At 38.0% G+C, this 25,062-nt stretch overlaps 2 protein-coding genes and 2 long non-coding RNA genes across 4 annotated transcripts in view; 2 read left to right on the forward strand and 2 right to left on the reverse strand.

Annotated features, from left to right (window-relative positions):
- Nucleotides 1–3,657, forward strand: part of LOC126747663 (uncharacterized) — an 86,215-nt gene extending 82,558 nt beyond the window's left edge. Inside the window, exon 3 of the long non-coding RNA XR_007664299.1 lies at nt 3,517–3,657. This is a non-coding gene — a long non-coding RNA (uncharacterized LOC126747663). The remainder of the gene's footprint in view (nt 1–3,516) is intronic.
- A 1,956-nt stretch (nt 3,658–5,613) lies between these two features.
- Nucleotides 5,614–13,962, forward strand: LOC126747646 (cytosol aminopeptidase-like). The gene is made up of 5 exons (XM_050456404.1): nt 5,614–6,187; nt 8,407–8,885; nt 10,927–11,246; nt 13,047–13,274; nt 13,579–13,962. Exons 1-5 carry the CDS (start codon nt 5,764–5,766, stop codon nt 13,769–13,771), a joined length of 1,644 nt encoding a protein of 547 aa, XP_050312361.1. The 5' UTR covers nt 5,614–5,763; the 3' UTR covers nt 13,772–13,962.
- Nucleotides 13,963–15,811: 1,849 nt separating this feature from the next.
- On the reverse strand, nt 15,812–21,780 carry LOC126747710 (mitochondrial inner membrane protein OXA1L). The gene is made up of 10 exons (XM_050456504.1): nt 21,572–21,780; nt 21,404–21,505; nt 21,291–21,344; nt 21,150–21,221; nt 20,949–21,093; nt 18,703–18,903; nt 18,419–18,648; nt 18,190–18,354; nt 16,089–16,362; nt 15,812–16,012 (listed from the first exon to the last, which is right to left on the reverse strand). Exons 1-10 carry the CDS (start codon nt 21,632–21,634, stop codon nt 15,861–15,863), a joined length of 1,458 nt encoding a protein of 485 aa, XP_050312461.1. The 5' UTR covers nt 21,635–21,780; the 3' UTR covers nt 15,812–15,860.
- A 673-nt stretch (nt 21,781–22,453) lies between these two features.
- LOC126747711 (uncharacterized) overlaps nt 22,454–25,062 on the reverse strand; it is a 52,183-nt gene continuing 49,574 nt past the window's right edge. Inside the window, exon 5 of the long non-coding RNA XR_007664345.1 lies at nt 22,454–22,618. This is a non-coding gene — a long non-coding RNA (uncharacterized LOC126747711). The remainder of the gene's footprint in view (nt 22,619–25,062) is intronic.

A 25,062-nucleotide genomic window follows, 5' to 3' on the forward strand; every position in this document is an offset into this window, starting at 1 on the left:
TCATAACTTTTTTCCTGGTTTGTTTCAGGCAATGAAACTTGGTAGGATTCAAGTCTGTCTGGTATACTTTTGAACTGTAAAACCCCCTTAGCCCAACTCCTTCTCTGTTCTGAGTTACAGACCGAAACAGTTAAGGTAAAAGTCATTTTTTGCAAAATTTCCCATGCTCATAACTTTTTTCCTGGTTTGTTTCAAGCAATGAAACTTGGTAGGATTCAAGTCTGTCTGGTCTACTTTTGAACTGTAAAACCCCCTTAATCCAACTCCTTCTCTGTTCTGAGTTACAGACAGTAACAATTTAGGAAAAAGTCCCTCGGAGCCAAATTTTACATGCTCATAACTTTCTTCCTGGTTTGTTTCAAGCAATGGAACTTGGTAGGATTTAAGTCCGTCTGGTCTACTTTTGAACTGTAAAACCCCCTTAGTCCTACTCCTTCTCTGTTCTGAGTTACAGACAGTAACAATTTAGGAAAAAGTCCCTCGGAGCCAAATTCTACATGCTGATAACTTTTTTCCTGGTTTGTTTCAAGCAATGAAACTTGGTAGAATTCAAGTCTGTCTGGTCTACTTTTGAATTGGAAAACTCCCTTAGTCCTACTCCTTCTCTGTTCTGAGTTACAGACAGTAACAATTTAGGAAAAAGTCCCTCGGAGCCAAATTTTACATGCTCATAACTTTTTTCCTGGTTTGTTTCAAGCAATGAAACTTGGTAGAATTCAAGTGTGTCTGGTCTACTTTTGAATTGTAAAACTCCCTTAGTCCAACTCTTTCTCTGTTCTGAGTTACAGACCGAAACAGTTAAGGTAAAAGTCCTTTTTTGCAAAATTTCACATGCTCATAACTTTTTTCCTGGTTTTTTTTAAGCAATGAAACTTGGTAGAATTCAAGTCTGTCTGGTCTACTTTTGAATTGTAAAACTCCCTTAGTCCAACTCCTTCTCTGTTCTGAGTTACAGACAGTAACAATTTAGGAAAAAGTCCCTCGGAGCCAAATTTTACATGCTGATAACTTTTTTCCTGGTTTGTTTCAAGCAATGAAACTTGGTAAAATTCAAGTGTGTCTGGTCTACTTTTGAATTGTAAAACTCCCTTAGTCCAACTCCTTTTCTGTTCTGAGTTACAGACCGAAACAGTTAAGGTAAAAGTCCTTTTTTGCAAAATTTCACATGCTCATAACTTTTTTCCTGGTTTGTTTCAAGCAATGAAACTTGGTAGGATTCAAGTCTGTCTGGTCTACTTTTGAACTGTAAAACCCCCTTAGCCCAACTCCTTCTCTGTTCTGAGTTACAGACAGTAACAATTTAGGAAAAAGTCCCTCGGAGCCAAATTTTACATGCTCATAACTTTTTTCCTGGTTTGTTTCAAGCAATGAAACTTGGTAGGATTCAAGTCTGTCTGGTATACTTTTGAACTGTAAAACCCCCTTAGTCCAACTCCTTCTCTGTTCTGAGTTACAGACCAAAACAGTTAAGGTAAAAGTCATTTTTTGCAAAATTTCACATGCCCATAACTTTTTTCCTGGTTTGTTTCAAGCAATGAAACTTGGTAGGATTCAAGTCTGTCTGGTCTACTTTTGAACTGTAAAACCCCCTTAGCCCAACTCCTTCTCTGTTCTGAGTTACAGACCGAAACAGTTAAGGTAAAAGTCATTTTTTGCAAAATTTCACATGCTCATAACTTTTTTCCTGGTTTGTTTCAAGCAATGAAACTTGGTAGGATTCAAGTCTGTGTGGTCTACTTTTGAACTGTAAAACCCCCTTAGTCCAACTCCTTCTCTGTTCTGAGGTACAGACAGTAACAATTTAGGAAAAAGTCCCTCGGAGCCAAATTTTACATGCTCATAACTTTCTTCCTGGTTTGTTTCAAGCAATGAAACTTGGTAGGATTCAAGTCTGTCTGGTCTACTTTTGAACTGTAAAACCCCCTTAGTCCAACTCCTTCTCTGTTCTGAGTTACAGACCGAAACAGTTAAGGTAAAAGTCATTTTTTGCAAAATTTCACATGCTCATAACTTTTTTCCTGGTTTGTTTCAAGCAATGAAACTTGGTAGGATTCAAGTCTGTCTGGTCTACTTTTGAACTGTAAAACCCCCTTAGTCCAACTCCTTCTCTGTTCTGAGTTACAGACAGTAACAATTTAGGAAAAAGTCCTTCGGAGCCAAATTTTACATGCTCATAACTTTTTTCCTGGTTTGTTTCAAGCAATGAAACTTGGTAGGATTCAAGTCTGTCTGGTATACTTTTGATTTGTGAAACCCCCTTAGCCCAACTCCTTCTCTGTTCTGAGTTACAGACTGAAACAGTTAAGGTAAAAGTCATTTTTTGCAAAATTTCACATGCTCATAACTTTTTTCCTGGTTTGTTTCAGGCAATGAAACTTGGTAGGATTCAAGTCTGTCTGGTATACTTTTGAACTGTAAAACCCCCTTAGCCCAACTCCTTCTCTGTTCTGAGTTACAGACCGAAACAGTTAAGGTAAAAGTCATTTTTTGCAAAATTTCACATGCTCATAACTTTTTTCCTGGTTTGTTTCAAGCAATGAAACTTGGTAGGATTCAAGTCTGTCTGGTCTACTTTTGAACTGTAAAACCCCCTTAGTCCAACTCCTTCTCTGTTCTGAGTTACAGACAGTAACAATTTAGGAAAAAGTCCCTCGGAGCCAAATTTTACATGCTCATAACTTTTTTCCTGGTTTGTTTCAAGCAATGAAACTTGGTAGGATTTAAGTCCGTCTGGTCTACTTTTGAACTGTAAAACCCCCTTAGTCCAACTCCTTCTCTGTTCTGAGTTACAGACAGTAACAATTTAGGAAAAAGTCCCTCGGAGCCAAATTTTACATGCTCATAACTTTTTTCCTGGTTTGTTTCAAGCAATGAAACTTGGTAGGATTCAAGTCTGTGTGGTCTACTTTTGAACTGTAAAACCCCCTTAGCCCAACTCCTTCTCTGTTCTGAGTTACAGACCGAAACAGTTAAGGTAAAAGTCATTTTTTGCAAAATTTCACATGCTCATAACTTTTTTCCTGGTTTGTCTCAAGCAATGAAACTTGGTAGAATTCAAGTCTGTCTGGTCTAATTTTGAATTGTAAAACTCCCTTAGTCCTACTCCTTCTCTGTTCTGAGTTACAGACCGAAACAATTAAGGTAAAAGTCCTTTTTTGCAAAATTTCACATGCTGATAACTTTTTTCCTGGTTTGTTTCAAGCAATGAAACTTGGTAGAATTCAAGTCTGTCTGGTCTACTTTTGAACTGTAAAACTCCCTTAGTCCTACTCCTTCTCTGTTCTGAGTTACAGACCGAAACAATTTAGGAAAAAGTCCCTTGGAGCCAAATTTTACATGCTCATAACTTTTTTCCTGGTTTGTTTCAAGCAATGAAACTTGGTGGAATTCAAGTCTGTCTGGTCTACTTTTGAATTGTAATACTCCGTTAGTCCAACTCCTTCTCTGTTCCTAGTTACCTATAGACAGAAACAATTAAGGTAAAAATCGGTGATAAATGTTCCTCGTCTTTTACAGCGACTCGGAGTACCGCTACTACAAGTCCTCCACCTCGCCCCTGATCCCCATTCCGCCCTCCATCTACGAGGAGGTGCCCCAGTTCCTGAAATTCATCATCTGCTGCGAGTATCCGATGTACGACTCCCTCAACGAGAAAACCAAAGGGTCGAGCATCATCAAGGAATCGACCAGCACCAATTTGGCCCAGTCGGACGCCACTTTGACCGCCGCATAGCTGTAGCCCTCGGACGAGCAGCCCTTACCCTCACGCGTCACCAGACTGGGAAACCTCTACAGGAACGCCAACGTGGTGGTGCAAGAGGAAATTCAACTGTCTTCGCAGGTTTAGGAATTTTGTTTTTGGAAGTTTTTGCGTGATGCGACTGTGATAATGGCGAACAACGTTCATTCTCTCTTTCTCCGGATCAAAATTTATACTCTTTATTGGGGAATCAAACAATTAACAAAAGAAGAAAAAACATAAGGAATTTTAAACTGTTTTAGAAGCAGTTATGAAGTAGTAGGTTTAGACTGACGTTTTCTAGACATATCTTAGGTGTTACGGGTGCTAAATGTACTATATCGTAGATTTATGTTGGAAATAAGGGAACCTCGGGCAGAAACTACTTATTGTCTCCCTTTTTGGTAGATATTATTAAGATTCTTGTTATAGTAGTGTTATATAGATAAGAGGATCAAAAGTAAATTGTCCAGCAGTCCCCTTGTTGTTTTCTTGGTAAGATAACATGCTTTCTAATTAGTTGATTTGCATGAAAATTGGTAGTAATGGAGTCTAAACCTTCGACTATCACCTACGAGAAACAATTTGATCAAAGTTAAGTCTAAAGCCATTTAAACCATGTTCAACTAACTTGGGGTTCATGAATTCGCCATTTCTTTATATTCAATTTTCAACTTCTTATAACTTCTTTCCTAATTAACTGATTTGCATGAAAATTGGTAGTAGTGGAGTCTAAACCTTCGACTATCACCTACTAGAAACAATTCGATCAACGTTAAGTCTAAAGCCATTTAAACTATGTGCAACTAACTTGGGGTTCATGCATTCGCCATTTCTTTATAGCCAATTTTCAACTTCTTATAACTTCTTTCCTAATTATCTGATTTTCATGAAAATTGGTAGTAGTAGAGTCTAAACCTTCGACTATCACCTATTAGAAGCAATTCAGTCCAAGTTAAGTCTAAAGCCATTTAGACCATGTGCAACTAACTTGGGGTTTATGCATTCGCCATTTCTTCATAGCCAATTTTCAACCTCTTATAACTTCTTTCCTAATTATCTGATTTTCATGAAAATTGGTAGTTTTGGAGTCCAAACCTTCGACTATCACCTATTAGAAGCAATTCAGTCCAAGTTAAGTCTAAAGCCATTTAGACCATGTGCAACTAACTTGGGGTTCATGCATTCACCATTTCTTCATAGCCAATTTTCAACTTCTTATAACTTCTTTTCTAATTGTTTGATTTTGATGAAAATTGGTACTAGCAGAGTCCAAACCTTTCACTGTCACCTGTTAGAAACAATTCGATCAAAGGCAAGTCTTAACCCATTTAAACCGTGTGGAACTAAGTGGGGGTTGGCGCCTTCACCATTTCATTCTAACCAATTTTCAACTTCTTATAACTTCTTTCCTAATTAACTGATTTTTATGAAAATTGGTAGTAATGGATTTCAAAGCTTCTATTGTCGCCTGTTATAAACAATTTAATTAGACTATAACTCTAAGTCCATTAAAAAACTGAGACAAAAATTTGGGCCCATATTTCTTATAACTTTTTTCATAATTGAGTGATTTTTATGAAATTTGGTAGTAATGAGCCTACTCCTTCCTTTATTGCCCAATAGAAACAATCCAGTCAAAATTTTACTCTAAAGCCATTTAATGAGGGAAGTAACAACAAACTGGGTCGGGCGCCTTCACCATTTCTTTACAACTGCCACAAGCTGAATTACTGTGGTTTTCTCGCTCCCCGGAGACTCTTTTTCACCGATTTTAGTGATGTTCCAGGTGCTCCGAGCCCCTGGCACCCCTAAGTGAGCCGTGCAAAAGGTGCGTCACCCCGGCAACCCTAAAAAACAAAAAACAGCACAACCACCACAAAAATCAATAAAAACAAACGGTTTTTTTTTTGACAAATCAATCAAATTTCGCTCCTCGTTAAGTGGAAAAAAACTGATTAAAATTGTGAGTAATGTACGGCCTGTAAACAAATAAACCAAAGAAACAAACAAAAAAACAAAAGATGAGTCTTTTGCGCTCCCTACTACTAGCGAAACCGTCGAGGCGTTTTTTCGCCCCGAGTGCGGCGGTTCGAACGTTCGCGGACGCGGTCGGTACCCGTAAGGGGCCGCCCCCGCTCGCCCCCGGCTGCCCCCCGCCCGATTTAGATCACGCGTGCCGCAGCAACCGCATGAAGGGTCTCGTTTTGGGGATCTACACGAATCCCGATGACGTCTACGATCCCGGCAAATTGACCCCCACCGGGGAACGGTACAACGCGATGGTGTGCGGCCGTTTGTACGAGCTGCTCCAGTACGCGGGGAAACCGCCCAAAAAGGGCGAGGTCCGGGTCTACTTTAATCTCGACGAGGAGTTCAGCTCTGTGGCGGTGGTGGGGCTCGGCAGGGAGTGTCAGGGATACGACGTGTTCGAGCAGATGGACGAGGGTAAGTTTGATATTCAATTGTTTTTTATGAAAATTGGTTGTAATGGAGCCTGTACCCTTCCCTGTCTCCTACTGGTAACAATACAGCCAAAGCTTAACCCTAAGGCCCCCTTAAGGAGCGAGAAATGAATTGAGGGTTGTTGTCTTCACACCATTTTTTAGGAGCCAAGTTTAGCAGCCTCTAACTCCTTTGCTAATCAATTGTTTTCTATGAAAATTGGTTGTAATGGAGCCTGATCCTTCCCCCATCTCCTACTGGTAACAATACATCCAAAGCTGAACCCTAAGGCCCCCTTAAAGCGCGAGAAATGAATTGAGGCTTGACGCCTTCACCATTTCTTCACAACCGACTTTAACAGCTTATAACTCCTTTGCTAATCAATTGTTTTTTATGAAAATTGGTAGTAATGGAGTCTGAAGCTTCTCCAATAGCCTACTAGAAGCAATTCAATCAATGGTAAACTTCAAGGTCATTTAGAGAGCAAGATACACCATTGGGCTTGGTGCCTCTCCCTTTTTTTCATAGTCAAGTTTCAACGGCTTATAACTCCGTTGGTAATTAATTGTTTTTTATGAAAATTGGTAGTAATGGAGTCTAAAGCTTCTCCAATGGCCTACTAGAAGCAATTCATTCAATGGTAAACTCCAAGGTCATTTAGAGAGCAAGATACACCATTGGTCTTGGTCCTCTCCCTTTTTTTCATAGTCGAGTTTCAACGGCTTATAATTCCGTTGCTAGTCAATTGTTTTTTATGAAAATTGGTAGTAATGGAGCCCCAAGCGTCTCCTGTCGTCTACTAGAGACAACTTATTCAAACTTAAACTCCAAGGTCATTGAGAGAGCAAGATAGAAAGTTGGGTCTCAGGGCGTGCACTTGAAAAGGAAGTTTGTCCATAACTCTTTTTTGATAGATTTTTTCAGAAAGTTTTATTAAGGTTTTTAGAAGCATTTTGTTAGATTTATCGTTCTAGCAAAAAAAAATTTTTGTTTTTTTTGAAAAATAAAAAATTTAATTTTTAAGTTAAAATTTTCTTATTTTTTCAAAAATCTTGCACAACTCCTTTATTTTGAGACTTACGACTAAATGTTATTCTAGATGATTTGTAGCATTTTTAATGAGGAATTCTATGGTAAAAGAAAATGTTCAAATTTCCCAATAGTTTTCGGGAAAAATAAGAAAAACTGTTGAGAGGTTTTTCCCAATTTTCTGGAAAACTATTGAAGATAAAAAATATTTTTTTAATGCATCTGCTGCGCATTAAGATTTCAAACAACTTTTTTTATAACAATTTTTTTCTACAGTCTATAGTTTTCCAGAAAAAAAATAAAAACCATAAAAATTAAAGTTTTCCCATGGATGACCCTTATGGCTTCTTTCAGGAAGACATTTTTGAGTATAACTTTTTTTTGGTACATTTTCCAAAAAAGTTTTATTAAGCTTTTTTGAAGGATTTTGAATGTTCTATCGATGTACCAAAAAAAAAATTTTTTTCAAAAAAAATTTTTTTTCATTATTTTACCAAAAATTTTCTAAAAATTGTCTGTAATTCTTTTATTTTGAGATTTACGACTAAATGTTATTCTAGATAATTTGTAGCATTTTTAATGGGGAATTTAATGGTAAAAGAAAATTTTTAAATTTCCCAATAGTTTTCGAGAAAATCAAGAAAAACTGTTGAAAGTTGTTGTTTTTCCCAATTTTCTGGAAAACTATTGAAGATAAAAATTATTTTTTTAACTCACCTGATGTACATTAACATTCCAAACAACTTTTATTATAACAATTTTTTTCCCTAGCCAATAGTGAGAGTAGTAGAGCCAATAGTAAAGAGAGCAACAAATTGAGAGTGGGCGCCTTCACCATTTCCTCACAACCACTTTTCAACAGGTTATAACTCTGTTGCTAGTCAATTGTTTTTTATGAAAATTGGTAGCAATGGAGTCTAAAGCTTCTCCAATAGCCTACTAGAAACACTTTAGTGAAACTTAAACTCCAAGGCCATTTAGAGAGCAAGATACACCATTAGTCCTGGTGCCTCTCTCTTTTTTTCATAGTCAAGTTTCAACGGCTTATAACTCCGTTGCTAATCAATTGTTATTTATGAAAATTGCTGGTAACGGAAGCTCAAACTTTTCCCTATCGCCCGCAAATAAAAAAATCCAAACAAATCGAGTTGGTTGGGCTTGAACTTGTTGCATTAACAATTAACCTCCCGCAGGTAAAGAGGCTATAAGGATCGCCTCGGCGCAGGGGGCGAAGGCCCTCCAAAAAATGAACGCGATAAAGGTGTACGTGGAGAGTTTTGGACACGCGGAATCGGCCGCGGAAGGTTCCGCCCTCGGGGTGTGGCTCTATCAAGAAAAAAAGATGCGCAAATATCAAATGTACGTGCCGCAGTTGGAACTGTACGACGATTGCGACTGGACCGGCTGGCAGATCGGTTTACAGAAGGCGGCCGCGCAGAATTTGGCCCGTCAACTGATGGACACGCCCGCCAACCTGATGACGCCGACGTCGTTTGCGCAGAACGCGGTCGAGGTGCTGTGCAAGTCGGGGGTGAACGTGGAGGTGAAGGTGCGCGGCTGGGCGGAGACGCAGAAGATGTACGCGTTTTTGGCGGTGGCGCAGGGCTCGTGCGAGCCCCCCATTTTCCTCGAGTTGAGTTATTATGGGGCGTCGCGGGACGAGCGGCCCGTGGTAGGTATCACAATGTCATAACTATGGGCGCCCTAGGTTAAAATGTGTATTTGTTGCTTTTGGGGTCGGTTTTCTGGCAAGTGTTGGGGTTGAGAGGGATTTTTTTTTGTGGATCCGATGCGTCTTGGGATTCCAGACAAGTTTTATTCTGGCAGGTTTTTTGGTGCGGCCAATGGTTTGCCAGGAAAATGGGGTTTTCCGTTGTGGTACCCCCCCTAGGTGGGTTTTTGGGAAATTTGGCCATAACTTTTTTTTGGTGCATTTTTCGGGAAAGTGTTGTTGAGCTTTTTTGCAGCATTTTGTATGACTAATATTTTGGAAAAAAAAATTTAAATTTTTCTAAAAAATTTTTTTTTTTCAAATTTTTTGCCCAAAAAATTTTACATTTTTTCAAAAATCGTTCATAGCTATTTTATTTTTAGGTTTACGGTTAAATACTATCCTAGATGATTTGTAGCATTTTTACTGGGGAATCCAACGGTAAAAGAAAATTTCCAGTTTGCCCAATGGTTTTCGTGAAAATTGCGAAAAACTGTTTAGAGGTTTTTTCCCATTTTCCGGAAAACTATTGCACATAGAAATTATTTTTTTGTTGCATCTGATGCGCATTGACATTCCACACAACTTTTATTATAACAGTTTTTTTTCTCCTGCCAATAGTTTTCCCGGAAAAAAATAAAAACCAAAAAATTGAAAATTTTTTCATGGTCACCCCTTTGGATTTTTCAAGAGACATTTTTAGCTATAACTTTTTTTTGGTGCATTTTTGAAAAAAAACTTATTAAGCTTTTTTGAAGGATTTTAGATGTTCTATGAATATACCAACAAAAAAAAAATTAAAAAAAAAAAAATTTTCCAAAATTTCACCGAAATTGGCCAATTTTTCAAAAAACGCCCATAACTCTTTTATTTTGAGATTTTCGGCTAAATGCCATTCTAGGTGATTTGTTGCATTTTTATTAAGGAATTCTATAGTAAAAGAAAATTTTCAAATTTCCCAATAGTTTTCGTGAAAATAAGGAAAAACTGTTGAGAGGTTTTTTCCAATTTTCTGGAAAACTATGATAGATAGAAATTATTTTTCTATTGCATCTGATGCGCGTTGACATTCCAAATAACTTTTATTAAAACAATTTTTTTCTCCTGACAATAGTTTTCCCGGAAAAAAAATAAAAACCAAAAAATTGACAATTTTTTCATGGTCACCCCTTTGGATTTTTTGAGGCAGAAACTTTTAGGTATAACTTTTAATCGGTGCATTTTCCACAAAAATGTTATTAAGCTTTTTTGAAGGATTTAAGACATTCTATCGACGTACTAAAAAAAAAAATTATTTTTTCGAAAAAAAAATTTTTTTTTCAAATTTTTTACCAAAAATTTGCCAATTTTTTCAAAAATCGTCCATAACTCCTTTATTTTGAGATTTACGAATAAAAGTTACTCTACATGATTTGTAGGATTTTTAAAAAGGAATGCGATGGTGAAAGAAAATATTTAATTTTTGCAATAGTTTTCGAGAAAATTAGAAAAAACTGTTAAGGGGTTTTTTCCAATTTTCTCGAAAACTATTTGAGATAAAAAATATTTTTTTGTTGCATCTGATGCGCATTGACATTCCAAACAACTTTTGTTTAAACAATTTTTTTTCTATAGCTAATATTTTTCTAGAAAAAAAATAAAAACTAAAAAAATTGAAATTTCCCATGGTAGAAAATCTTGGGAAATTTGCTCATAACTTTTTTCTGGTGCATTTTTCGAAAAAGTTTTATTGAGCTTTTTTGAAGCATTTTGCATGATTTATTATCTTACCAAAAAAAAAATATTTACAAAAAAAAAATTTTTTTTCCAAAAAACCTTCCATAACTCAGTTATTTTCAGTTTTACCACTGAAAGTTATTCTACATAATTTGCACCATTTTCACCGGGGAATCCAACGGTAACAAAAAATCCCCAATATTCCCAACACTTTCCGAGAAAAATCCAGAAAACCCCCTTGCGACTGCCTGGAAAATCCCCCCAAATTTTCCCCAATTTTTCGCAGGTTTTAATCGGCAAAGGGATCACGTACAATAGCGGCGGCCTGTGTCTGAAGCCCTGCAACAAACAGCGTTACATGCGCGGCGACATGGGGGGCGCGGCGTGCGTCGTCGCGGCCTGTAGGGCGGTCGCGGGCCTCCAACTCCCCATCAACATTCGGGCGCTGGTGCCCCTTTGCGAGAACATGCCCGGGTGCGCCGCGATGCGCCCCGGCGACATTGTCAAGGCGATGAACGGGAAAAGTATCAAGATTGAGTCGACGGATACGGCGGGGCGACTGTGTTTGGCCGACGCCCTCGTTTATGCCCAAAACTTTTGGCCCAGGTACTGTACTCTTTTCTATTGTTTATTGATTTTTATGGAAAAATGGTGGTGAGGGAGCCGAAACCTTTTACTAGAGCCTACTAGAAACATTTTAGTCAAAGTTTCACTCTAAGGGCATTTAAAGAGGGTAAAACTAAGTTGGGGTTGGCGCTTTTACCATTTTTTCATACCCAATATTATAACTTTTTTATAATATATAATTATACCCCTCTTATAACTTTTTTATTAATTGAGTGATTTTCATGAAAATTGGTGACAATGGAGCCTGAACCTTCCTAAATAACCTACTAGTAACAAACCAGTCACCATTTCACTTTAAGATCGGTTAAAGAGTGAGAAACTAAGTCGGTGTTAGCGGCTTTACCATTTTTTCATACCCAATATTCAACCTCTTATAACTTTTTTACTAATTGAGTGATTTTCATGAAAATTGGTGACAATGGAGCCTGAATCTTCTCCTATCCTTTACTAGTAACAAACCGGTCAAACTTTAACTTTCAGCTCATTTAAACAATAAGAAACAAACTTGGGTCGGCACCTTCACCATTTTTTCACACCCAATATTTAACCTCTTATAACCTTTTTGTTAATTGAGTGATTTTCATAAAAATTGGTGACAATGGAGCCTGAACCTTCCTAAATAACCTACTAGTAACAAACCAGTTAAACCTTCACTCTAAGACCATTTAAAGAGGGACAAACTAAGTCGGTGTTGGCGCTTTTACCATTTTTTGATACCCAATATTCAACCTCTTATAACTTTTTTACTAATTGAGTGATTTTCATGAAAATTGGTGACAATGGAGCCTGAACCTTCCTAAATAACCTACTAGTAACAAACCAGTCACTCTTTCACTCTAAGACCATTTAAAGAGGGACAAACTAAGTCGGTGTTGGCGCTTTTACCTGTTTTTGATACCCAATATTCAACCTCTCATAACTTTTTTACTAATTGAGTGATTTTCATGAAAATTGGTGACAATGGAGCCTGAATCTTCTCCTATCCTTTACTAGTAACAAACCGGTCAAACTTTAACTTTCAGCTCATTTAAACAATAAGAAACAAACTTGGGTCGGCACCTTCACCATTTCTTCACACCCAATATTTAACCTCTTATAACTTTTTTACTAATTGAGTGATTTTCATGAAAATTGGTGACAATGGAGCCTGAACCTTCCTAAATAACCTACTAGTAACAAACCAGTTAAACCTTCACTCTAAGACCATTTAAAGAGGGACAAACTAAGTCGGTGTTGGCGCTTTTACCATTTTTTGATACCCAATATTCAACCTCTTATAACTTTTTTAGTAATTTAGTAATTTTCATAAAAATTGGTGATAATGGTGCCCGAACCTTCTCCTATCCTTTACTAGTAACAAACCAGTCAAACTTTAACCTTCAGCGCATTTAAACAATAAGAACCAAACTTGGGTCGGCACCTTCACCATTTCTTCATAACCAAACTTCAACCCTTTATAACTTCTTTCCTTAATGCTTGATTTTCATGAAAATTGGTGACAACGGTGCCCGAACTTTCTCATATCCTTTACTGGTAACAAACCAGTCAAATTTAAACCTTGAGCTCATTTAAACAGCAGGAAACAAACCTGGGTCGGCACCTTCACCATTTCTTGTTAACCACTCTTTAACCCCCATAACTCCTTTCCTAATTGCTCGATTTTCATGAAAATTGGCGACAATGGAGCCTGAACCTTCTCCTATCCCTTCCCGGTAACAAACCAATCAAAATTTCCTCATAAACTCACTGAAACCATAATAAACAAACTCGGTCTGGCAGGTTTATTGTGGACGTGGGCACGATGACCAACGACATGAAACACTCGCTGGGAGCGGCCGCCAGCGGTGTCTTTTCCAACTCTGAGGCCCTCTGGGAGTATATGCTGGCCACATCTCGTGAGAGTGGAGACCGCGTCTGGAGATTCCCCCTGTGGGAACACTTTACCAAGCTGGTGGCCCACCATCACGCCGTCGACGTGAAGACGTACGGACGCGGAGGGAGACCCAGGTGAGGGGCGACGGTTATTGCTTTTTTCGATGGCGGGTCTGCGTGGGGGATGAAACGGGCTTTAATTTGATGTATAATTGTTGGGGGGTCATTGGGGCAAATTCGGGAGTAATCGATGCCGGAAAGTTGGGTTCAGTTTGCCAGGTAGTGCACCTGTAAAAATGCAAATATTTCCGCACTCGTTTGAAACTTGGCAACGTGGCTTACATGCCTGGAAAGGCAATGAAACGGGCTTTAATTTGACGTATAATAATTGGGGGGAGGTTATGGGGCCGAATGTTGAATTAATGGTTTGTTTTTGCAGGTGCGGTCAGGCCTGCAAGGTGGCGGCCTTTTTGAACGAATTTGTGCCGTGCGGCGACTGGCTGCACATGGACACGTTTGGCGTAATGCGAACCGACGGCAAGGATTATCCCTATTTGAGGGAGGGAATGTCTGGGAGGCCCACGAGGACCCTGGTGGAGTTTTTGTCCCAATTGGTGTGTCATCGCGAGTAGTTTTATCACGTGAAGGGTCGAGGGTCGATTTCGGGTCGTGCCTCTCTTTCCCTCCTCCTCCCTCCTCCTCCTCGCTCCCGAACTGTGACGTATGTTTACCGCTGGATACTGTGACGAGCCTGTATTTTATTTTATTTTATTTGTATTTGTGATTTATATGAATGTAAATAAAGACGCTGTTTATTCTTTAATGGTTATTTAGTGATTTGCCCCGTTAACCCTCGGGGTTTTATGTATCAAATTGAAGCAGGTTTAATTTCTTTTCCAGGGATATAAGCCGCGTTGCCAGGTTTCAAGCGAATCTGGAAATATTTGCATTCTTCCAGGCACACCTCCAATAATCATAACCCAATTTTTAAGCATCGATTACTCCCTATTTTTCCCCATAGCTCCCCAACTTCAATACATCAAATTAAAGCCCATTTCATCTCCTTTCTAACCGTATAAGTAACGTTGCCAAGTTTCAAACAAATCTGGAAATATTTGCATTTTTCCAGGTGCACTCCCCATAGACCTAACCCAACTTTCCAACATGGATTCCTCCTTAACTTTCCTTATTAACCCTATAACTTCTATACATCAAATTGAAGCCCATTTCATTCCCTTTCTAGGCATGTAAGCAACGTTGCCAAGTTTCAAACGAATCTGAAAATAATTGCGTTTTTTCCAGGTCCACCCCCCATAGACCTAACCCAACTTTTTAACATGGATTACTCCTTAACTTCCCTTATTAACCCCCCAACTTCTATACATCAAATTGAAGCCCATTTCATTCCCTTTCTAGGCATGTAAGCAACGTTGCCAAATTTCAAACGAATCTGGAAATAATTGCATTTTTCCAGGCACACCTCCAATAATCCTAACCCAACTTTCAAGCATCGATTACTGTCTAATTTCCCTCATTAACCCCTAGATTTTTATACATCATATTAAAGCCTATTCAATTCCCTCTCCAAAAATGTAACCAACGTTGCCAGGTTTCAAACGAATCCGGAAAAATTCACATTTTTCCAGGTCCACTCCCTATAAACCTAACCCAACATTCAAGCATCGATTTCTCCCCAATTTTCCTCATTAACCCCCCAACTTCTATACATCAAATTGAAGCCCATTTCATTCCCTTTCTAGGCATGTAAGCAACGTTGCCAAATTTCAAACAAATCTGGAAATAATTGCATTATTCCAGGTCCACCCCCCATAAACCTAACCCAACCTTCCAGCCTCGATTACTCCCTAATTTCCCTTATTAACCACCCAACTTTTATACATCAAATTAAAGCCCATTTCAACTCCTTTCTAACCATAAAAGCAACGTTGCCAAGTTTCAAACAAATCGAGAAATATTTACATTTTTCCAGGTCAACCCCCCATAAACCTAACTCAACTTTCCAACATGGATTACTCCTTAACTTCCCTTATTAACCCTACAATTTCTATACATCAAATTAAAGCCCATTTCATTCCCTTTCTAGGCATCTAAACAACGTTGCCAAGTTTCAAACAAATCTGGAAATATTTGCATTTTTCCAGGTGCACTCCCCATAGACCTAACCCCACTTTCCAACATGGATTACTCCTTGACTTCCCTTATTAACCCTACAACTTCTATACATCAAATCAAAGCCCATTTCATTCCCTTTCTAACCATAAAAGCAACGTTGCCAAGTTTCAAATAAATCGAGAAATATTAATATTTTTCCAGGTCAACCCCCCCATAAACCTAACCCAACTTTTCAGCCTCGATTACTCCCTAATTTCCCTTATTAACCACCCAACTTTTATATATCAAATTAAAGCCCATTTCACCCCCTTTCTAACCATAAAAGCAACATTGCCAAGTTTCAAACAAATCGAGAAATATTTACATTTTTCCAGGTCAACCCCCCATAAACCTAACCCAACTTTCCAGCCTCGTTTACTACCTAATTTCCCTCATTAACCCCCCAACATCTATACATCAAATTAAAGCCCCTTCAATCCCCTTTCGAACCATATAAGCGACGTTGCCAATTTCTCCACAAAATCCAGACAAAAACACCATTTAAACTAAAAACAAACGTTTATTTTAACCTTAAAATATAACAATACGTTAATCGCGCTTTTTCGCACTGATCGGCACCCCCTTGGTGGGGTCGTATTTGTACGTTTTCTGGATGGGACCCTTTCCCGCCCTCTGGAACTGCAACTCGTCGATCCTCCTCCTCTCCTCCAGCTCCCTGCTTATCTTAACGTTGGCCCAAGCTAAAATTTCCCACGGAACAAAAAAAAAAACAATCGATAACTTCCACCCTCCGAACCCTTTTTCTGAGTCACTCACATTCCTTAATCCCTTGCGTGAACCCTTTGGGTTTCGTGGGCAACTGCTCGGGCGTGTAATTGATCAACGGCTCGATGTTGAAGTAGTTTCGCACCTTCGGGATCCGCAGGAACGCCACCTGACCCAGCGAGATGAAATTGGTGGACACCCAGTAGCACAAAATGGCCGTGGGGAAATTCAGGGTGAAGGGCAGGATCACTAAGGGTAGACCCCGCAGGACGTATTTCATTATGGCCATGTTCTGGGAGGAGAGTCTACCGGCGTCTGCACCCACCTAAACGGATGAAAAGTCCCATTGGAGGTATCATGATTTTTTTTCCTTAACTTTCAAGGGCTGTAAAAAGTGCCCTTTTTAAGGGATTAAGGTGAAACCTTCTGTTTTAGGTAGAATGGAGTCTTAAGAGTGATCTAAGGTAAATTAAAACCGCTTAAGGGCATCTTGGGCTTCGCAGTAAGAGTTTTTCTGACCAGGGTGAAAAAAAATTAAAATTTATTTTTTTTTAACTTTCAAGGGCTGTAAAAAAGTTCCTTTTGAAGGTATTAACGTGAAACCTTCTTTGCAGTGTAGAATGGGGTCTTTAGAGTAATTTGAAGTAAATTAAAAGAACCTAAGAGCACCCTGAGCCCTGGAATTAATTTTTTCCCGGTCAAAGTCAAAAAAATTAAAAATTTCTTCTTCCTCAACTTTGAAGGGTTGTAAAAAATTCCCTTTTTAAGGGATTAAGGTGAGACCTTCTGTTTTAGGTAGAATTGGGTCTTTAGAGTAATTTGAGGTAAATTAAAAGGACTCGAGGGCACCCTGAGACTTGCAATTAATTTTTTCCCGGTCAAAGTCAAAAAAATTAAAATTTTCTTCTTACGCAACTTTGAAAGGCTGTAAGAAGTTCCCTTTTGAAGAGATTCATGTGAAACCTTCTGTTTAATGTAAAATGCTCTCTTGAGAGTAATTTGAGGTAAATTAAAAGGACTCAAGGGCACCCTGAGCCTTGCAATTAATTTTTTCCCGATCAAAAGTCAAAAAAATTAAAAATTTCTTCTTCCTCAACTTTGAAGGGCTGTAAAAAGTGCCTTTTTAAGGATATTAACCTGAAACCTTCTTTACAGTGTAGAATAGGGTCTACAGAATAATTTAAGAAAAGTTAAAAGGGTTTAGGGGCACCTTGAGCCCTGCAGTAATTTTTTTTCTGACCAAGGTCAAAAAAATTAAAAATTTCTTCTTCCTCAACTTTGAAGGGCTGTAAAAAATACCCTTTTGAAGACATTAACCTAAAACCTTCTTTACAGTGTAGAATAGGGTCTACAGAACAATGTAAGAAAAGTTAAAAGGGTTTTGGGGCACCCTGAGCCTTGCAGTAAATTTTTTCCTGACCAGAGACAAAAAAATTAAAAATTTCTTCTTCCTCAACTTTGAAGGGTTGTAAAAAATCTCCTTTTGAAGATATTAACCTAAAACCTTCTTTGCAGTGTAGAATAGGGTCTACAGAACAATTTAAGAAAAGTTAAAAGGGTTTGGGGGCACCCTGAGCCTTGCAGTAATTTTTTTTCTGACCAAGGTCAAAAAAATGAAGAATTTCTTCTTCCTCAACTTTGAAGGGTTGTAAAAAGTTTCCTTTTGACGATATTAACCTGAAACCTTCTTTGCAGTGTAGAATAGGGTCTACACAATAATTTAAGAAAAGTTAAAAGGGTTTAGGGGCACCCTGAGCCTTGCAGTAATTTTTTTTCTGGTCAAAGTCAAAAAATTTGAAATTTTTTTTTTCCTGAACTTTGAAGGGCTTTAAAAAGTTCCCCTTTTGAGGTATTAACGTGAAACCTTTTTTTCAATATAGAATAAAGTTTTGTGAGTAATTTAAGGTAAGTTCGAAGAGTATGAGGGCACCCTGAGCCTCGCAATGAATTTTTTCCTAGCCAGAGTCAAATATCACCTTAATTCCACCCCCTTCGACTTTGACACCTCGTAAAAAATTCCCTAATCACGCGATCGACCTGAAATTTTCCCTCAACACAAAATCCACTATTTAGAACAATCGAGTGAAAGAAAAACCCGGATTCGACCACCCGAAAAAAAATTATCGACATTTTTTCAAAAAAAAACACTCACCTCTATAGTCACCCACAGGGTCAAACTGGTGATGGCCGGCAACAGGAAATACTGATCGGGCAGGGTGAGATCGGGGAACCACAGGATCCCGCCGGTCCTCAGACTCTCCACGGGCACGTTGGCCATCTTCCGGAGCCCCATGAAGAAAGACAAGAAAATCGGCGCCTAAAAAACGATTCATTTTTTTTTTTTGGGGGATGAAAAACCCTCGAAAAAGGGTCAAAAGTACCTGAACCAACGGCACGACCATATTCTTCAGAGGGTTCAGGCCCTTCTCGTTCATGAAACGCATCAATTCCTGACTATATCGGGCCGCGTTCAACGCATCCCCGGTTTGACGTGCCTCGGACAACTTCATCTGAATCATCTGCATCTGGGGCAAATAATTGTTCATCCTCGCGGCGTTCCTTTGGGCGATTATCACGAGGGGAAACAGGCACAGCCTGATAACCAACGTGCCTGGAAATCAGTCAATTGTTTCCAAAAAAAAGAGGAGCACAAAGGACCGATTACCTAAAGCTATGGTGGCCCACCATTCCAGGCCCATGGTCACGTGCACGTACTCCAAACAGTTCTGGACGATGCCCACGGGGGTCCAGCCCCCCAGCCCCAGGGAGGCCAAGGTGGGCTCCCCCAACGCGTTCAGTTGGTTTAGGGCCTCCGAAGCGACGTCCGGAAGGGGCGGGGGTTCCGGGATCGACTCCGGGACCCCATCTGTTGATCGGGAATGTTTCAAATCAGATCAAAACTTCCCTTTTTGAGTTATTTAAGTGAAATATTTTTTTCTGCATAAAATAGGGTCTCGAGAGTGATTTGAGGTAAATTAGAGCGCTTTGAGGGCATCCTGAGCCCCGCAGTAAATTTTTTTCTGACCGTAGTCAATAAAATTCAAAAAAATCTGGTTTCGTAACTTTAAGGGGCTGTAAAAACATCCCTTTTCAACTTATTGACCTGAAACTTTTTTTTCTGGGTAAAATGGGGTCTCGAGAGTGCTTTGAGGTAAATTAGAAGCCTTTGAGGTCATCCTGAGCCCCGCAGTAAATTTTTTTCTGACCGGAGTCAATAAAATTCATAATTTTTAGTTTCCTGACTTTGAGGGGCTGTAAAAACATCCCTTTTCAACTTATTAACCTGAAACTTTTTTTTCTGGGTAAAATAGGGTCTCGAGAGTGATTCGAGGTAAATTGGACCCCTTTGAGGGCATCCTGGGCCCCGCAGTAAATTTTTTTCTGACCGGAGTCAATAAAATTCAAAAAAATCTGGTTTCTTAACTTTGAGGGGCTGTAAAACATCCCTTTTTAACTTATTGACCTGAAACTTTATTTTCTAGGTAAAATGGGGTCTCGAGAGTGATTTGAGGTAAATTAGAACCCTTTGAGAGCATCCTAAACTTCGCAGTAATTTTTTTTCTGATCGGAGTCAATAAAGTTCAAAATTTCTCATTTCCTAACTTTGAAGGGCTGTAAAAACATCCCTTTTCAACTTATTAATCTGAAACTTTTTTTCTAGGTAAAATAGAGCCTCGAGAGTGATTTGAGGTAAATTAGAACTCTATGAGGGCATCCTGAGCCCCGCAGTAAATTTTTTTCTGACCGGAGTCAATAAAATTCAAAAAAATCTGGTTTCTTAACTTTGAGGGGCTGTAAAAACATCCCTTTTCAACTTATTAACCTGAAACTTTTTTTCTAGGTAAAATAGAGTCTCGAGAGTGATTTGAGATAAATTAGAACCCTTTGAGGGCATCCTGAGCCCCGCAGCTAATTTTTTTCTGACCTGAGTCAAAGAAACTGTTAAATTTGTCTTTACCTAACTTTGAGGGGCTGTAAAAACATCCCCATTCAAGTTACTAACCTAAATCTTTTTTTTCTATGTAAAGTGGAATCTTAAGAGCGATTTGAAACAAATTCGAAGGGCTTAAGGCTATTCTGAGCCTCGCAATAAATTTTTTTCTTGACAGGGTCAAAAAAAATTAAAACTTTCTTTTTCCTTAACTTTAAAGGGCTGTAAAATCATCCCTTTTTAGGTTACTACTGTGAAACATTTTTTTCTATGTAGAATAGGATCTCAAGAATGATTTGAGGTAAATTAAATCCCCTTGAGAGCACCCTGAACCCCACAGTAATTTTTTTCCTGGAGAGAGTCATAAAATTATTGAATTTCTTCTTCCTTAAGTTTGAAGGGCTGTAAAAACATCCCTATTTAAGTTATTAACCTGAAACATTTTTTCATATGTAAAATAGGGTATCAAGAATATTTTAGGGTAAATTAAGACCCTTTGAGGTCATCCTGAGCCCCACAGCAATTTTTTTTGTCTAGGGTTAAAAAAAATTAAAAATTTCACTTTCCTCCAATTCAAAGGGTCGTAAAACAATCCCTGTTAAAAGTATTTACATTAAACCCTCTCATTCATGTAGACAAACTTAAAAACCATCTCAGGACTCACCCGCATTCCCTTCAAATCCCTTAAGGGGCTCCTTAAGGTCAGCTTTAAGGGTACAATAAAAAAATAGTAAGATCTTAAGTCAATTAATAATAAATCTTACCGTACTTCCCTGTTCTGACCACAAAACAGTCAGAATAACTATCGATCTTGGCCCCATTTAAGGCAGCTTTAAACAGTACAATTAATTAATTAAATATTTTAAAAAAAACACTGTTTACCTGCCCCGACAGTCTCTGTATCCCTGAATATCCCCAGACCTCCGTAAGCGTAATAAACAATAAAACAAACGCATTTAAAAGCAAGACAAGAGACTTACCGGCTTTTGAGGCTGCTTCTAGGGCTGCACCGGTTTGGCTCTCCCTTAGGCTAAGGCCTGTGGCCCCCAGGGCGAAGCCATGGGGCAATTTGTTGCTTAAAAGCTTCTCTAGCAGCTCTTTTTTGATTTTTTGGGGCTTAATGAACTGGAAGGGGGTTAAATGTTGTTTATGTATGTAGTAAAAGGGTTGTGGACTGTTACCTTTCGTTTTAATTGCTCCTTTTTCCTCTCCAAGGAGTCGGGTAAGGTGAACAAGCTGCAATAGCTGTTACGCTAAAAGAATTATGAAATATAAATAAAGAACATATAGAGAATCTTTCAAGGGGCTTAAGGAAGACTTACTGAGACCTTATTGATGGTTTTGTTGCATTCTTTGCTGAGTAATTGGTTGATTTCCTAAAGCAAACATGGGGTCAATTAGGGTGACTCAATATGACATTTTTTAGGGTTTATACCTTAATGCGACTTAAGCCAACGGTTGTGTCTGATAAAACTTTCAATTTTCCACAAGCGGCATCGATTTCCTTGCCCAAAATATCGTTTAATTTGCTAATATTCTGAAAATAAGGCGCAAGTTGTGATATAACATAACCTCAAAGTTACCCAAAACATTGCCCGATTACCTTGTAATTTTTGAGGGACGCGAGGCTCCCTTTGAGCTTCCATAACCTTTGATAACCGGACATTTTGGGGATTTAGGGCTTTCCTTCTGACAATTAATAGAAATCGGGTATTTTTTAATAAATGTGTGGCATTGTTTGGAAAATTTTTAATTGGCATGGGTGACAGTCACGGTGACAGTTTTTGATGGATCGCAGGCAACCCAATACACTTCTCATTAATGAAATATTTATTTTTATAAATTATAATGTTAATATTTGTATAATTTAATAGAAAATATTATTTAAATAAAAGAATGAGGTTAGAAATGAGTTTATTTGGGCCTAAAAACGATCGAGGTGGCCTTTGCAATGGGGGCGAGGTAGTGCGCACGCTCACCGTCATTTTTTTCTTCAATTGTTTTTAAAAAATTTGTGTTCTTTCATGTGTGGATGGTGCGGTGACAAGAACTTGAAAAAAACAGGTAAAAATGCATTAAAACTGTAAAAATTTTATTGAAAATTGTTCTACAAGTTGCCCTGATCATTTTGGTGTAATTTTCACGGAGGGGGCCGCGTTTTTTCAACCCCTAGGGGTCAAAAACGGTTTGGCCTATGGGGCACCACAAAAGACCGGATTTTACCCCGAAAAACTGTCATTACGCCCCCGGGGGCTTATAAAACGGGTTCTAAAGGGCTCGGGCTTCATTTTTATGTACTTTTAAATGGGGCGCAGGCATTTTTTTAACCTTTAATAATCCTAGTTAGTTCCACTATATACTAATAGATGTCGCCGTCGACGCAAACCAAAGTGTTTTTTAATTATTAGTCAAAACTATTTGTTCCAGGTAATTTTGATATATTTGGGCGTAAGGCATAATATATGTAAACCAATAAAACCATGTATTTATTTGTTTATTTATTTATTTTATTCATATACATAATATATATAAATATTGCATGTTTAGTGCTCCTGTGCTCTTCCAGTCCTGGATTAAGGAGATTTGAGTGACTTGACCTCATTTAAAGGTAACAGTTAAGGTAATTTGTTCTGTATTCTCTTGTTTTCTTCTGAAAAATAATTTACAGGTAAAAATGCTGCACTACTGCTTCGATTTATGTATTAAACTTGAATTATCTTCAAAGGCCTCAGGCTTGACTCAATTGTTTCTATTAGGTGACAAAGGAAGACTTGTAGGCTCCATTATAACCAATATTCATGAAAATCAATTGTTTAGTTTAAATAAAGGAATGAATATTGGCTGTGATGAAATGGTGGATGCGCTAGACCACACTGGGTTTGTTCAAATTAAAGCCACTCTTCAACGGCTCATAACTTCGTTCCTAATTGATTGATTTTAATGAAAATTGGTAGTAATGGAGCCTAAGCCTTCCTCTGTTGGCCTTTATACACAATTAAAATAAATTTTAACTCTAAGGCCATTATTTTAACATTATTTTTTGGGGAGGTATATTTTGGGATAAAGGCACTTCTACTTGTTCAAATTAATTCATTTAACTCTCAAAAGTTGAAGAATGCTTTTCCAAAGCTTTTAAGGCCAAAATCATCCAAATCGGTTTACTAGAAGCTGAGTTAAAGGACATTATAGAAAAAGAAGGCACTTTGAAGGGATTTTTCAGATATTTCTGGATAAAATCAGTTCTAGTCATCCGAATTGATTTATTCAACCTTTAAAAGTTCCAGAATGCTCTTCCAAAGCTTTTAAGACCAAAATCATCCAAATCGGTTTATTAGAAGCTGAGCTAAAGGACATTATACAAAAACAAGGCACTTTGAAGGGATTTTTGACATATTTCTGGATAAAGTCAGTTCTACTCATCCGAATTGATTCATTCAACTTTTAAAAGTTGCAGAATGCTCTTCCAAAGCTTTTAAGACCAAAATCATCCAAATCGGTTTATTAGAAGCTGAGTTAAAGGACATTATACAAATGCAGGCCTCTTGGAAGGGATTTTTTACATATTTCTGGGTGAAGTCAGTTCTACTCATTCGATATAGTTCATTCATGCCTTAAAAGTTTTAGAATGTCCTTCCAAAGCTTTCAAGACCAAAATCATGCAAATCGGTTTACTAGAAGCTAAGTTAAGGGACATTATACAAAAAGAAGGCACCTCAAAGGGATTTTTTACATATTTCTGGATAAAGTCAGTTCTACTAATCCGAATTGATTCATTCGATCTTTAGAAGTTGTAGAATGCTCTTCCAAAGCTTTCAAGACCAAAATCATCCAAATCGGTTAACTAGAAGCTGAGGTAAAAGACATTATACAAAAAGAGACCCCTTGAAAGTGATTTTTCACATACTTCTGGATAAAGTCAGTTCTACTGATCCGAATTGATTCATTCAACTTTCAAAAGTTACAGAATGTCCTTCCAAAGGTTTTAAGACCAAATCCATCCCAATCAGTCCCTTAGAAGCAAAGTTACAGAACAATGTACAAAAAGAAGGCACTTCAAAGGGATTTTTTACATATTTCTGGATAAAGCCAGTTCTACTGATCCGAATTGATTCATTTAACCTTTAAAAGTTCCAGAATGCTCTTCCAAAGCTTTTAAGACCAAAATCATTCAAATCGGTTTATTAGAAGCTGAGTTAAAGGACATTATACAAAAAGGGACCTTTTTGAAGGGATTTTTTACATATTTCTGGATAAAGTCAGTTCTACTCATCCGAATTGATTCATTCAACCTTTAAAAGTTCTAGAATGCCCTTCCAAAGGTTTTAAGACCAAAATCATTCAAATCGGTTTACTAGAAGCTGAGTTAAAGGACATTATACAAAAAGAGACCTGCTTGAAGGGATTTTTCACATATTTCTGGATAAAGTCAGTTCTACTGATCCGAATTGATACATTCAACCTTTAAAAGTTCTAGAATGACCTTTCAAAGCTTTTAAGACCAAAATCATTCAAATCGGTTTACTAGAAGCTAAGTTAAGGGACATTATACAAAAACAAGGCACTTTGAAGGGATTTTTTACATATTTCTGGATAAAGTCAGTTCTAGTCATCCGAATTGATTCATTCATGCCTTAAAAGTTTCAGAATGTCCTTCTAAAGGTTTTAGGACCAAATCCATCCAAATCAGTTCCTTAGAAGCAAAGTTACAGTGCATTATACAAAAACAAGGTACTTAAAATCGATTTTTTACATATTTCTGGATAAAGTCAGTTCCACTGATCCGAATTGATTCATTCAACTTTTAAAAGTTGTAGAATGCTCTTCCAAAGCTTTTAAGATCAAAATCATCCAAATCGGTTTATTAGAAGCTAAGTTAAGGGACATTATACAAAAACAAGGCACTTTGAAGGGATTTTTTACATATTTCTGGATAAAGTCAATTATACTCATCCGAATTGATTCATTCAACTTTTAAAAGTTGCAGAATGCTCTTTCAAAGCTTTTAAGAGCAAAATCATTTAAATCGGTTTATTAGAAGCTGAGTTAAAAGACATTATACAAATGAAGGCCTCTTGGAAGGGATTTTTTACATAT

This window comes from Anthonomus grandis, chromosome 19, assembly GCF_022605725.1.
Source record: "Anthonomus grandis grandis chromosome 19, icAntGran1.3, whole genome shotgun sequence".
Classification (NCBI taxonomy): domain Eukaryota; kingdom Metazoa; phylum Arthropoda; class Insecta; order Coleoptera; family Curculionidae; genus Anthonomus; species Anthonomus grandis.

Bases quoted from the DNA above. Each gene is read 5' to 3' on its own strand.
- LOC126747646 (XM_050456404.1), top strand. From the start codon at position 5,764: ATGAGTCTTTTGCGCTCCCTACTACTAGCGAAACCGTCGAGGCGTTTT. The intron at 6,188-8,406 runs GTAAGTTTGATA...AACCTCCCGCAG, and splicing joins GTTCGAGCAGATGGACGAGG to GTAAAGAGGCTATAAGGATC. The intron at 13,275-13,578 runs GTGAGGGGCGAC...TTGTTTTTGCAG, and splicing joins GGACGCGGAGGGAGACCCAG to GTGCGGTCAGGCCTGCAAGG.
- LOC126747710 (XM_050456504.1), bottom strand. From the start codon at position 21,634: ATGTCCGGTTATCAAAGGTTATGGAAGCTCAAAGGGAGCCTCGCGTCC. The intron at 21,094-21,149 runs GTAACAGTCCAC...ACCCCCTTCCAG, and splicing joins AGGAGCAATTAAAACGAAAG to TTCATTAAGCCCCAAAAAAT. The intron at 16,013-16,088 runs GTGAGTGACTCA...GGGAAATTTTAG, and splicing joins CACGCAAGGGATTAAGGAAT to CTTGGGCCAACGTTAAGATA.